This window comes from Mauremys reevesii, linkage group 16 (genome assembly GCF_016161935.1).
Source record: "Mauremys reevesii isolate NIE-2019 linkage group 16, ASM1616193v1, whole genome shotgun sequence".
Classification (NCBI taxonomy): domain Eukaryota; kingdom Metazoa; phylum Chordata; order Testudines; family Geoemydidae; genus Mauremys; species Mauremys reevesii.
In genome coordinates this window covers 18,172,252-18,186,768 of record NC_052638.1, presented here as the reverse complement: position 1 = coordinate 18,186,768, position 14,517 = coordinate 18,172,252, and the positions used below count along the sequence as shown (strand labels likewise).

Here is a 14,517-nt window from a genome sequence, read left to right as displayed (position 1 = left end):
ACCCAACTATTTATGGGAGTGTGGAACACTTCTCCCAATCTCCAAGGTGAACATTAAAGCAATAAAATGTTATGCAGTTATGTCACTATAGCGTGAGTGTAACAGCTGGGTTTTGTAGACAAAGGGAAAGGGGATTTTTAGCAATGACACATTTTGATGTTTCTATTTCCATCCTATTGCTAAGAGCTGAACAAGAACAGAGCAATTTTTTTTTTTAAATTTTCAGTAAGATGATGAATGCTTCCCAAGCAGGGTCAAGAAGGAGAAAACAAAGTAATGCAGGAAGAGTCGGGCTCTTGAGCAAGAAAATCAGTGTTATTAAATTAAAAAATTGAAAACAATGAAGACAGTAGAATCAGCCACAGAAAGAAAAAGACTGCATAAAGGTGTTGAATTTCCTGGCTTTTGTTTGTTTCTCATCTTTAAACTTTTTTTGCTGTATACTGGAAATCATAGTTTGTTCAGAGCAAAACAAATGTAGTGACTTAACAGATGTACCATAAAACAGGTTTTAATCAGATTATATTTAAGAAAATCTCAAAGTAGAATTTTTCTGTCACTATTCCTTTAAGAAGCAACGTTATCCAGTGGATAGGGCACTAGACTAAGACTCAGGAAACCTACCACTGACCTGGTGTGACCTCAGGCAAATAACATCACCACTTTGTGCCACTGTCTCCTATCCCACCCTTGGTTTATTTTGTCTATTAGACTGTAGACTCTTTAGGACAAGGACTGTTGTTTTGTGTTTGTAAAGAATCCTGCAGAATGGTTCTCTGGTCTAGTGTGGAACCCATAGGCACCACTGTAAAACAAAACTTACTTTAGATACCTACAATTTGTAAAGCACTAAAATGATCTAATACTAAACTGAAAACACAAAGGCAATACTATTATTAATGTTCTCTGTAGACTATTTTAATTTATACCAGTACAGATTTCTGTAATCCTATATTTAAGGCACATCCATCTGACCCATCTCTAATGTATTTGGTACTGGATTTAATGTCTTAATATTTCATAGCTCCTAGTGACAAGGGTGCAAAAAAGCAACTCCTCCTTCCTATTTATAAGTTAAAGGGTGCGTTGATATTCCCCTCCCCAAGATGTTAGCAAAGAGGAAGTGGTCTGCAAATGGTACAAGGAAATATCAGGGTAGGGATAAAGGGGAAGCAATAGTAGAGGTGTTAGCAGGTTTTCGGGAAGGAACAATGGAAAGGTTTTTTTTTTTAAAATTTATTTTGCCTCTTACATCTCAAAATTTTCTTTAGAGCAGCGGTTCTCAAGCTACGGGTCGGAACTCCCAAGTGGGTCATCATCCCATTTTAATAGGGTTGCCAGGGCTGGCTTAGCCTTGCTGGGGCTCGGGGCCAGAGCCAAAGCCCAAACACCGAAGCCTGAGTGCTTCAGCCCTGGGAAGCGAGGCTCAGGTTACAGGCCCCCTGCCCGGGGCTGAAACCCTTGGGCTTTGGCCTCCTCACCCAGGGCAATGGAGTTCGGGCAGGGTCAGGCTTCAGTCCCCTCTCTTGGGGTCATGTAGTAATTTTTGTTGTCGGAAGGAGGTCACAGTGCAATGAAGTTTGAGGACCCCTGGTTTAGAGCAATCTGCAGAGATATCAAATTGTTTCACTGGATCCTGTGAAAAAAATTATTTCTAGCTCTCTCATCTTGTCTCCCACAAAATTATTGGTTAAAAGCGATATGTGACCATCACTAATGATGCTGTTTGACATCCTTTCCCCCCTTCCATATCCTACCCAGTAGTGTCTGAATTTCTCTCCTTTCATGCGGCTTGTTAAGTCGCCTTCCTGTCTTATCTCACTTTTGCTCTTTGTTCCCTCTTTTTTTGAAAGAAGCAAATAGCATTTTACATTGAAAGGCTACAGAGGAGAATCTCACCTGCTTGATTCTAACTGATTTTCTTTTGCGGTCACCTTTATATGTAAACAGCAAATGTACCAAACTGCTATTTTGGTTGCTGACATGAGATCTGAGGGAGAAAGGGCAACACTAGCTAGAGTAACTGCAAGATCCCATGTACTGTAGAAAACGGAGTATGAAATATTATCAATAGTTAAAATCAAATACATGTAGAGCACTCCCTGCTGTAAATAAGGAATTCTCTCCTTTAACATGTATCAAATTCAAGTTAATGGGTTGATATTTATTTTTTATGAAAAAGATTGGGCATTAATTTGACAAGTGCACTTTGTAAAGTAGAAGGGACAAGCAGTATCTCAGCACAAATGGTTTCAGAGTGTTTAAAGTTTTTCATCCCTCTTTTATAGTGGTAAGTAGCTTTGGGAACTCTATTCTTCTAAATATAAAAGTGAAGTAGATACAAAGCAAAATAGCTTTTCCTAACTATTCTGTATTACATATAATAAAGGACAAAGTGCATTGCATACAGAAGAATAAACAGAGGGGTAGGGAGGTAACGTTAGCTCTGTATTGGTTCTGCTGAGATTGATACGGAAATACTATACACTTCTGGTTTCCCTGTTTTAAAAAGGATATTGAAAAAATGGAGAAGGTAAAGGAGAGAGCCACAAAAATGATTCGAGAGCTGGAGAAAATGCCTAATAGTAAGACCTGAAAAGCTCAATTGGTTTACCTTTAAAAAAAAAAAGGCAAAAAAAAAAAAGGTGACTTGGTTATAGTATATAAGTACTTTCCCAGGGAGAAAACTGAGTACTAAGGGCTCATGGAGAAAGCACAACAAAAACTAGTGGCAGGAAGCTGAAGCCAGACAAATTTAAATTGGAAATAAGGCACAAATTTTTAACTGTGAGGGTGACTGACTCCTGGAACAAACTACCCAGGAAAATGTTGGATTTTCCATCTCTTGGAGTCTTCAAATCAAGACTGCATGCCTTTCTGGAAGTTATGCTTTAGTCAAACATAAGTTATTGGGCTCAATACAGGGATGACCCAGTGAAACTTAATGGACTGTGATATACAGAAGATCAGATTAAATGATGTTACAGTCCTTTCTGGCCTTAAACTCTAAGAAAATGGATCCTATATTTAAAAAAAAAAAAATATGGATCCCACATATTTCACAGCAAAAGCAAGACTTCTCACTAAGTTTTGACCAATGAAATCAACATTTTTTCAGTATTTAGTATTTGTGTTCCGTATATAAATTCCCTACAACTGGAGTGGCTTATGAGAGAATAGTAAACTGTTTTCACTAAGTTATAATGAAGAAATTATGTCAAAGAAATACTATGGTTCCTTCTGCACTGTATCAGGCCCCAAATGACAAATCTTGCACCCCTTACAATATTATTCTAGTCCATCTTGAAAAGAAAGTTTGAGGATGTTCATGCAACTGTTAAAGTACAAAAAGAACAACTTCACTCTTTCAATGCACTTAACATCCATATATATATATATCAATGTGCTTTATAAAAGATGGTAACTATAGTTTCACCACTTTACACATGAGAAGACAGGTCAGTAATAAACCAGAAACAGAACCCAGGTCTTAACTACAAGTCCAGAGCCCTATCCACTACTCCTTAATGTTATTCATTTACTATAAACCAAAAAACAAATAAAATCAGATTGAGTGCAGCCTGTTATATTTCTCAATTAAAGACAAAAAAACCAAACTAAACAAAATTTTATTTAAAATTTTCATTACCTGGCTAAGTATTTTCATCCCTGAGTGCAGTAGTTTCTTTGCAGCTTTATAATAAATAGTTTCTGGTTTGTTGTAGATCATGGCATTAGTGCACATCAATCTGAAGTTGTCCTGTACAAAAAAAATTAAAGAATTTTGAGTGAAAGTTAAGTTAGATCATACAGGATGATCTACTAAAATAACTGGCTGCAATACAAGTGGTGTCTTGAGCTGAAGGTAACAAACAAATAGCTTCAAAAGCCTGTTGCAATTTCAAAGATATTTAAGTAATTAAATATGAAAAATACACCTCTACCCCAATATTATGCTGTCCTCGGGAGCCAAAATTTTTTTACTGCATTATAGGTGAAATCACGTTATATCAAACTTGCTTTGATCCACCGGAGTGCGCAGCCCCGCTCCCCCACAGCACTGCTTTACCACGTTATATTCGAATTTGTGTTATATCGGGTCGTGTTATATTGGGGTAGAGGTGTATGAAGGTCAAACTTTTCAGAACATATACACAAATTGTCTAGATCCATATGTTGACACCTACATAAGTAGTCTGATATAAGATTTGTTGGGTGCTCAGGACTTCTGAAAAAAATCAGGCCATTTATTTAAGTACTTACTTATCGATGTAGGTCTCCATTTTTAAAAATCTTGTCTCAAATCCTTAAAACAGAGTTTTAAAATATATAAAATACTTGACTGAATTGCACTTAGTCATTAAGATGTCAGTTGTGTCTCACTAGTATTTTAATGCGAAAAAGAAATACAGAATCCTAAGCTTAGCAAAGGATATCCAAAAGACTGTCTAACAAAGGATGAACTATGTCAGACTTTCTCTACATAGATGTGCTAGACCTCCCATTCAACCATCTACACAGAATGTCAAAGTTGAAATGAAAACTGAAGTTTTGGCACAAAATATCTTCCACTATGAATCACTGCAGTTATGTGTGAAAGGCGAAGAACTCAAAAAGGCAGGGAGAAATAGATTCTGTAGATCTGTGTGCCAGACTAATCTGAAGCAGCTGAAACAACAAAGGAATGTTTTCTTCAGCTTCAAAGCTCTGAGTGAGAACATATATTTGGGGAAAAAAAAATAAAAGTTAACAGTAATCCAGATATTAGCTGCACAAATTGCAAACATGTTATAGTCAGAAACTGCAACTGAGGGCCCCATTTATACCCAGTCAGGCAGGTGAAGGGCTACAGAGTATGTCTTCCTACCAATGAGCAAATGGTATTCTGTGCCATTACAAAAAGTAACACATATTATGCTACACTGAAAGTGATGCTGATTCTGCCTATATTGTTTCCACATCCTGATGAATAAAAGATGTTTTATAGCCTCAAAGTTTTCCAGGAAAGGGGCACAAACTAGAAAGTTAGCAGATCTTAAAAGGTGACACATAGCTCAGAGTTTTGGAACCCAAGCTGCATTCCTCATTCACCCTAAACTGCTGGGAGTTTTGGCGTGCACTGAATACATGATCATGCCCTGAGGGCTCAATTTTGTCAAATTTAGCTTTTATGACTTTTGGCTCCTGGAAACTAATTACGCTTCTTCAGAGGAAATCCTCTTTGGCAGGAACAGGAGCACTGAAGAGACATCATAGAACTGCAACCCCTTCCCTAGAGGTGGGTTCAACTTTACTCACCCCAGTTATGTCAGAGTTATGGCTGTTATCTGTCCCAGGTGTTTTGGATCTTTGATATTCTTTGGGGGGTGATTCTATGTCCCAGAAGCAATTATTCTGGGACATTTACAAATGCCCAATTTACTCTGAGAAGCCATGAAATATAAGTATGTCAATGTGACCCCCCAAGTTTAACATGACTGTCAGAAGTAGCATCTTTAACCAATTTCTTGATAACAGTGAATTCCACTTAGCACGAGAGTTCCCCATATATACCAGCAAAAGGGCAGGTTCCTCTCTAACTCACTAGAGATCTTCAAAGGCACCAAGGCCTGCAGATTGGAACTCATCTCTTCTTGAGATGACAGGTTTGTTCTTGAGGCCAAAGCAATTTGACAGACATTTGACTACCTCTTTATTATTAATAGGAAGGTAAAGGCAATGCCAGGCATAGACAGCTTTCCCTGAAGATTATACAGTTGTACTTGTCAGACAGAAAACAGCAGTAAAAGGGCCATATATGTATTACGTTTTTCTTTTAAAGACTTGCCATTTCGGGGGTGGGGAGGGGAGTGGGAAATCTGATGGAGTAGTAACAGGTAGGCAAGGATGACAAGTTCATTCATCTCTATCCTTACATTTTCTGGTTATATGCAGTCCATTGTAAATTTTGCAGTTTTATTCTGAAATAAAGACACCAAATGGTTTTCTACTGACTTGCACATTGTGTTGTTTAAGCCCTGGTCTACACTAAGGTCGGGGGTCGAACTAGGGTACGCGAATTCAGCTACGTGAATAACGTAGCTGAATTCGAACTACCCTAGTTCGACTCACTTACCCGTCCAGACGCCGCGGAAGCGAACTCCGCGGCTCCAAGGTCGACTCCGGCAACTCCTCCTGCCGCGGTGGAGTACCGGAGTTCGAACTAGCGCTTCCGGAGTTCGAACTATCGCGTCTAGATCAGACGCGATAGTTCGAACTCCGAGCAGTCGAACTTGCCGCGTCGACCCAGCAGGTAAGTGTAAACGTGGCCTAAGAGTATAAGACTATATTTTGGGCTGAGATAAGATGGGTGATTTAATAACTTTTATTGGAGGAACTTCTGTTGGAGAGAGAGAGAGAGAGAGAGAAACTTTCGCGTCTCACAAGTTCTTCAGTTTTGGTACTCGAATTACCTTTCCCCAATAAAAGATATTACCTCACGTCCTCTCTCTAATATCCTGAGACCAACATGGCTATAACTACATTACATATTTTGGGTTCTGGAGGAGCTGTAAATATTTAACCCAATTAGCACAATTCTGAAAATTCACTGGGTTACATCCTACAAGCAAGCAGTAGACATAGAAGGGGAAAAAAAGTCCACTCAGACCAATAGGCAATCATTCATGAAACTGGATTCCAGTTATACCATATTAAAATATATATAACTTGTTTATATTCGTATTCTAACCAATACTATACATATTTGTTTTTGCCATCAATTATTTTTTGAAAACAGGAAGTGTAATTTCTTTTTTATTTTCAGAACTTGTTTGCTTACAAGGTCAACAGAAAATATTGCTAAAGCCACATGTGCTGATTTCTGCCAATTTCATATATTCATAGAATATGAACATTTAAGGAAATGTGAATAAAAGAGAATAATCCCGTACAATGCAATTGCTTGTATCTCCATGCGTCATCATTTAATCCCTCTCTGTAGCAAAAATATAACTTATAAGCACCTTTAATTCTTCTATGGACTGGTAGCCATTGTTCTTGATCTTCTCTTTCATGGTACTAAAATCCATTGGGTGTTTAATGATCATGGAGTAGCCGGGAGCAATAAAGTCAGTCACAGGAAATGAAAAGAAGGCATTTGGATCCTTTCTGTTAAGATATGAAAAGATGCGCTCTTTATATTTTATTTTTATATAAAAGAATATATTGAGCTTGGAATTAAATAGAAGAGAAGACTAAGTTAGATATACTGTATATCTAACTCTGAGTTTGGAAGAGTGGGAGAGAACCTGAGAATTTAGGGTGGTTAACAAAGCTAGCTCTTTAACCTGATACCCCGTCATCTTCATATTTGTTTGCCAGGCACAGACAGTGAACCTCTTCCCCCAAATTCAGAGTTAGCTGGAGAAGGTTTAAATTAAGAGCATTTATGCTTGATTTGGTCCTTCCTGCAAAACTGTAACAACCCACCACCACCACCTGGGAATCTGAATCTCTTATTCAAAAGATGATCGCTTATGCTTTAGAAAGCTATTAATTTGTATGTGCATTTACCTTTTTACTTTAAAGACTGAGACTACACAAATTCATATTCAGTTAGATGAGGTTGCAATTTTGACAGAATGCTAATTAAAAATTCTTGCTTTTCTCTGAAAGCAAATATTTTATGACATACAAGGGACACATTTGTGTTGAGTTCAGTATATTTGCCATACTGTTTCCTTTTAATAGTCTTTAAAACTTAATAATTAGAGGTATTAAAAGAAAGTGCAAGTCTTAGGAGAAATTACCAAGCACTGTGACATTCTGCTATTGGTAGTTAAGTTTATAAATAGCCCTGTAAGTTCCCCTCACTTCTGATTTGTATGCAGCTGTAACCCTAGAATGCATAGGTAATATTACCACCAAAAGAGGGTCACTGTCAATTTATGTCTTCTTTATAGAATATCCTACAAATTGCCAATGAAAGCAAATAAAATGCTGACATTTGAATGCTTGACAGTTTGTAGTTCTGCTGCTGCTGCCAGGCAAAATATTTATCAAGCACTTTAAAATTGACCAAGCTTGTTAATAGGCCACATAGCTTAAAAATTTTCAAAGCTGCTATACCCTTTAGCAACTAATGTTTTGAATTTCCATTTCATAGTCCTGATAGAGCAAGTACTCACCTCTGCAGCTGTCTAACGAGTTGATTCAAAGCTTCTTGAAGTGGTGTTTGTTCCACTTCTAGGGGGGGAAAAAAGTAAGATGGGGAAAAAAGGAAACTACAAAAAAATTGAAACTCTCCACCCCAAGATTATCATCTGATTTTACAAAACTGCTGTACATTAGAGCATTCTGTCAAATATTAAGTTTACTGCCCTAAATGCACTGCAGCAAAGAGAGTAGGGGGCTACCTTTCTAATTTGCCTTATTAAACATTGTAGTGATGCCTGTATACAAGCAATGAGCCTCACTTTGAAAATGCCACCATAGTAGCAGTATTTCAAAGTTCAGCTATTTTTGGATAGTATCAAAGGTCAAGTCATTTGATATGAAGATAACAGGTAAAATTTTCTCAATTCAAGAAAATACTAGCCACCTTTTACAGGACATTATTTTTAAGGAACCAATTTCAGCTTTTAAAGCATCTCAACAAAAGCAATTAATTCTTAATTATTTCTACCTTCTTGTTTTGCTAAACTACTCGCCAGTGGTTTCTCTGGTGGCAATTCCAGTCTCACAGGAGTCTGACATTTCAGTTCTCTTTCTCCCTCACTTTCAGCATGTTCCCGATCTCGCTTCTTTTTATCTTCCTAGAAAGAGAAAGATAAGCAATTTCAGTGAGGCTGTAGAAACTGCATTATTGTTGGCTAACTACTTCTTTGTTCAGATTATTTAAGATGGGAAACAAAGGACTGGAATATCAAGATTTCACGTTTCTAAAGGTACTGTCTCCACCTGCTGGAAGATAGAGTAATTCAGATAGCAGAATAACTACCATTTAAAGAGTCTTTTTACATGGTATTTGTGATAGAATTGAGATTTTTACAGAGTGACAGGAGCAACTTCATACACAGAGAATTCTCCCCAGGGTACCCCCACCAAACCCCCACCACACAAAAAACAACCAAACCTTCATGATTTAACTGTTCTCTTACACCTTACTGACTTAGATATTTCGGCCAGGTGAAGATTTTAACACTGAAGTACATAATGTAACAGTAACTACCTTTACTTTTCTCTTTCTTTTTTCTTTTTCCTCTCCAGGAATCTGTTTTTCTCCTTTCTTTCTCTTTTTCCTTTTCCTGTCTTTGTGTTTTTCATGTTCAGTTTTGTCTTCGTAGAGGCTTGAATCATGTCCTGAGCTTCCAGTAGAGAGTTCAGTGACTTCATTTCCTCCGACTTTTAGTACCAGCTTTAAGGGTTTTTCTACATATTCTTAAAGCATCAATAAAATGAGAAATATGATTAAAGCATAGAAATCAGAGAACATACTCTTATTTAGTCAATTTGGATAGTGTTCCAATATATATTTCTGACATTACAAAACTACTCCTGAACAGGTCTATAATTAATCAACATGAAATTACAATTAAAATCTGTCAAATTCAGTACATGGACCAAGGCTAATCAAAGCTCATGTCCAATGGCTTCTATGAGAATCAGTTTACACTAGGAACGACCTCCTCCCCATCCAGTATTGCACAGTTGTCTAAGACATTGTGGATGTTTTCCCCTTTCCCATACTCACTAGGTGTTGGCTACTGACAAAGGCAAACTAGATCCTGGGGAACAGATGATCAGATCCGGTTTGGTAAAACTGGCACTCCTATCGGTCTTTATTAAAATTGTTACATTTCATACAAATTAGACCAAATCAAAAATAGTTCCAGATGAAACTTACTACAGTGTTTTAAAGTAGAATCATTTTCAGATAAGTTCCAAAACAAAAATGCGTTTTGTCCTGAGTCCAAGTCCACTGAAGTCCAAGGGCAGACCTCCCCCCAATTTCAATTGCAGTGAAGGCGCTTAGGCCCAGATCAAAAGTAGTCAGGCACCTCTCTCACCTTATTTCCAAGTGGTTTTGTTTCTTATCTCTTCAGTGTGCAGTGTGAGTCTCTACAACTAAGGGTACGTCTACACTTAGGATATGTCTCCACTGCACTCCCTACAGCGGCACAGTGCCACTACAGCAGTGCCATTGACAGGTACGTGCTGTAGCCGCTCTTTGTCAGCGGGAGAGAGCTCTCCTGACAACAAAATAAAACCACCCGCAACGAGGGTTAGTAGCTTTGTCGGAGGAAGAGCATCTTTTCCTTGGTAAAACTTTTGTTGGTCAGGGTGTGTTTTTTCACACCTCTGACCGACAAAAGTTTTACTGATAGAAGTATAGTGGAGGCATAACCTTAAAATTTAAAAATTTTATTAAGATGATAAAAAAAGTGAATGGTACACAGTTTAAGCACAGTAGTTTCTGGTTATCCGGGAATAACGTACAGATTATCGAGGGTGCAAAGTTTGGGTTAAGATTGGGTGGCATAAGGAATACATAATCTACAATATCCCCGATTGGGGGTAAAAGGTTGATGGGTCAAAGTACAGATATTGAGATATATGGGTATGAAGTTCATAAAGTGGCTACGTTCGGGTGTGGCGTATAATGAGTGGATATGATGATGAGGATGGATTGATCCACATTTGGTGAGATTTAATGTTCAGGGAGTTTATGGTTCCAGTTCATATGATCCAACGGAGAAAGTCTCTTGGTCCCTTTCTCGTAGTCGAAGAACGATGTCACTCTGGCTCACGCCTCCTGGTACTGTCAGTGGCTGGTGATGTGCTCGATGTAGATGACCCTGGACCATCGGATGGTGTCTAAGACCATGAGGCGCTGCATGAGCCGTGCGTAGCATTGACCGATCCTGCAGGTATGCAGCACACGCTCGTTGCAGGGGTTCCAGGCGCCCAGGGCTCCACTTGCTGTTCAACTCAAAGGCTTTACCCTGGTCCAGTTTACGCTTCAGGATTTCCACATGCAGCGAGTGGATGGCAACTTCAGAGTCCTCTCCAGCAAGCCCCTGGCACTCGGGGTGACGATGGGGTTGTCGCTGGGCCTGATCTGCGGCACCTAGACTCCTAGCTCCTGGTGCTCCTCGCACCACTCCCAGCAGCAGCCGATGCGCTTCCCCAGGCGATGCATGGTGTTGCGAGTGCGGGACCACAGTGAAGCGATGTCACGCCCGTCCTGTCCGAATTCCCCATCCAGGGAGCCGCTCAGGAAGGTGGCGATGTCTTGGTTGGAGTGGGCTCTGCCAAGCTGCTTCTCTGTCACGTCATGCAGGGCGTTAGCCGCGATGTTCCTTACCGTGGCATCGGGACATGTCAGCAGGCATGGGTGATCACCGAGACGTCGCACAGATCACCCATGCGGGGGATGCTGGTTCCGCCGTGCCTGTGGGCGATGTAGACCAGCTCATTGCTGGCTTTCTGGGGAAGGAACAGCCATTTCTTCACCAGCTGCCGGATGATCTTGTCTGCCTTGTTGAGGGGCACCTTTGCCATGGCAGATCCCCTTAGGGTGAACGAGATGCGTGGGATCAGGAAGGTGTTCAGAGCGTTTATCTTCTGCCACGGTGCCAGCAGGTGTTGGCGTGCCCAGGTGCTGGCAGGCCTGCCCCTCTGCCAGGGGGATGACAGGCTCACCCTGTATCTGGAACCCCGTTGCCTGCACCGAGTCCCTTTTGTCGTCATCAATGTGCAGAGTTGCGCACTTCTTCACACCGAAGTGGAGCCCCATCCAGTCGACAGCTCGGTTGGTGGCATCTAGCATACCTTGTAGGCTCTCTGGGTTGGCCACAGTCAGGATCGAGGTTGTCCGCATAAGCCAGGAGGCTTCAACCTCCACGGTGAGAGGGTGAGCAATCTGGGCCGTTGGAGATAACTCGCAGCAACAGCTCCATGGCGAGGTTAAAGATAATGGGGCTGGGGGGACAGCCCTGCTTTACTCCGCTCCAGATCGGGATCTTGGCAGTCTCCCCTTTGATCGATCGGATGGTGGTGCTGCACCCCCATACAGGTCTTGGATCACACGAAGGAAGTTCTCTGGCATCCTGAACTCCTGGAGCATGGCAAAGATGTGGTGGTGGGACATGGACCCAAAGGCATTAGCCAGGTCGGGCCACGGTACCGCGCACTGCCTCCGCACCCTTCTAGCCATTTAGCTGGGGGTTTGGAGGACGAAGTTGTGTTCATAGCAGCCCTCGCAGCACACGAAGCCTTTCTGGACGAAGCTGATGGCTCCCCCGCTCACTGACCACTCCATGATCCTCAATGCCAGGCAGCTGGCATACAGCTTGTACATCACGGAGCAGAGGGAGATGGGCTCCAGTAGCTGGAGTCGTCCCACTCACCCTCCTTGTACACCAGTACAGTCATGGCCTTCTTCCAGGAGCTGGGAGTCCGGCAGAACCGCTTGCACTGGTTGAAGAGTGTGGCGAGGACCAGGCAGCCAGGGTCTTGCTTTTTCAGGAGGCTCTAGGGGATGCCGTCTTTCCCAGAAGCTGTGTTTTTTGTTTTTGAGAGTCTGGCCATCACTTCCTTGGGCGTATAGTCAGTCTCCAGGACACCTGCGTCGTCGACACGAGACAGGGGCTGGAGGCACTCTGGGCGCTATGCGTCGTTCCAGGCTGTGCGGTCAAATACATCATGGAAGTAGCTGTAGGGACGCTCAGATGGGATTGTGCAGTAGGACGAGGGCCCAGCTAGGATTTCCCTCATGACCTTGGAGTGGTTCGCCTGGTACAGTTTTTGGATCCTGGAACCCACTGCTGGATTGTAGCAGCGGCTGGTGTTTCTACTTCTGGATCCCCTAGTGGTGGTGGTGTGATTTGGAGCAAATGTTCTGTGGGCAGGCGGGGCGTTCTCCTAGTTCAAACTCCTCCTGGGAGCAATTTCCACAGACAGCTCTCAGGTGAGCCTGTCTACGCGGAGGTCAAAGTCATCAAAGGAAGCTCCCGCTTGTAGCTCCTCAGTCCGGGTGGTCTGCCACGGTGTGGCAGCCCTCACCATCGGCTGCTGGTCCTCAGGGTCCTTGACCTCATCTGGTGCAGGCTTTGAGCCTGCTGCGTGGTCGGCCTGCTGTCTCTCTCATGGGTCAGGATTCCCTTCGGTTGGGTACTGGGGCGGGATCTCTGGCAGGATGGTGGCGTTGCTAGTAGTCGGACAGATGTCTGGCTCGGGGGTTACTGGGACATTGCTGGTCCTTCTATGAGTGGCTGCTGCCTGGGCAGCTGCTGCTGAAGCGTGAGATCTTTCCGCAGGCAGTGCCCGCAGGATGGACTTGGGGGCCGTGCTGGTCCATCTAGGGATGAAGGCCTGGTGCTTTGGTGTAGTGGCGGGGCTGGTTCTTCCAGTGACGGCTGGAGTTTGTAGGGTGGTCTGGGGTGTGGCGCTGGCTCCTCCAGTGGCTGGAGTTTACAAGGAAGTCTGAGGCATGGCGCTGGCTCTTTCTGATGGCTGGAGCTGGCAGGGCGGTCCGAGGGGCGGCACTGGCTCTTCCGGCAACAGGATCTCGAGCACTTATGCACGGGGGTGGGGGTGGCGCTAATCCTTCTGGGGACAGGGACGTGCTGGACAGGTGGTGAGACAGAACTGAGACGTCTTAGTATGGAGTTCTGCTTGGCAATATGTGAGGGTGAGACGGGCCTCCTGCTGGCGAGGACCTGGGAGATGTTCCCCAAGGCAGCAGGTACCTTTTCGATCGCAGCATCTTGTTCCGCTGGCCTGGTGATGGGGGCAGGCTTCTTGACGGCAGCTTGCATGGTCGGCTTTCTCCGTTGAGGCTCAGGAGCAGCGGGACAGCGTGCAGCAGGAGGGCTGGGAGCCGGGGCAGGAGACTGTGTTGTTCCCTTGAGGCATTTCTTGCAGGTAACTTGGTGCATCTTGCATTGCTTCCGCGTCTCAAAGGGCAGGCTGCAGAGGGCACAGCTGAAGGCGACCTGCTTGTTGTGGCATCTCTTCAGGTGCCTGGTGATGTAACTGAGGAGGTGGAGCAGGGGAGCAGATGGGGAAGATGAGCACGTCCGCAGCGAGGGGATACTGCAGGTAGATGGTGCCCTCATTACCTTGCAGCGGGGGAGATCCAGCAGCCTCGGCGGAATCGCTGGCTGGTTCTCCCTGGTGTTGACGGGTGGGGTCGAGAGGTCTGGCTAGATGAGCATCCAGCAAGGTACTGGGGTCCCTCTGGGTGGTGTCTGAGGCCGGGCAGGCATCCGGCGAGGCACTGGTGACCCTCTAGGTGGTCTCTAGAAAGATGCTGGTCCCGTCTGTGGAGATTCCTCCCTGGATAGCGTGCAGAGCAGGGAGTGCACCACCACCGTCAGGGTCCTGGGCAGCTGGGGCAGTGAGAGGTGGTCGTGTTGGAGCACCTTGCAGCTGGATAGCTGGGGGGCTGTTTGTTGGTGGCTGCTGGAGAGTGGGGGGGCTGTCCATTGGCAGCTGCTGCTGCTGCGGAGCAGAGTGGATGTTCCTTCTGGT

At 43.4% G+C, this 14,517-nt stretch overlaps 1 protein-coding gene across 1 annotated transcript in view; it reads right to left on the bottom strand.

Annotated features, from left to right (window-relative positions):
• Positions 1-14,517, bottom strand: part of BRD7 (bromodomain containing 7) — a 33,647-nt gene that overhangs the window by 17,206 nt on the left and 1,924 nt on the right. Inside the window, exons 2-6 of the mRNA XM_039503579.1 lie at positions 9,212-9,420; positions 8,666-8,795; positions 8,169-8,226; positions 7,005-7,149; positions 3,650-3,760 (exon numbers count right to left, since the gene is read on the bottom strand). Coding sequence (XP_039359513.1) covers positions 3,650-3,760; positions 7,005-7,149; positions 8,169-8,226; positions 8,666-8,795; positions 9,212-9,420 — 653 coding nt within the window. The remainder of the gene's footprint in view (positions 1-3,649; positions 3,761-7,004; positions 7,150-8,168; positions 8,227-8,665; positions 8,796-9,211; positions 9,421-14,517) is intronic.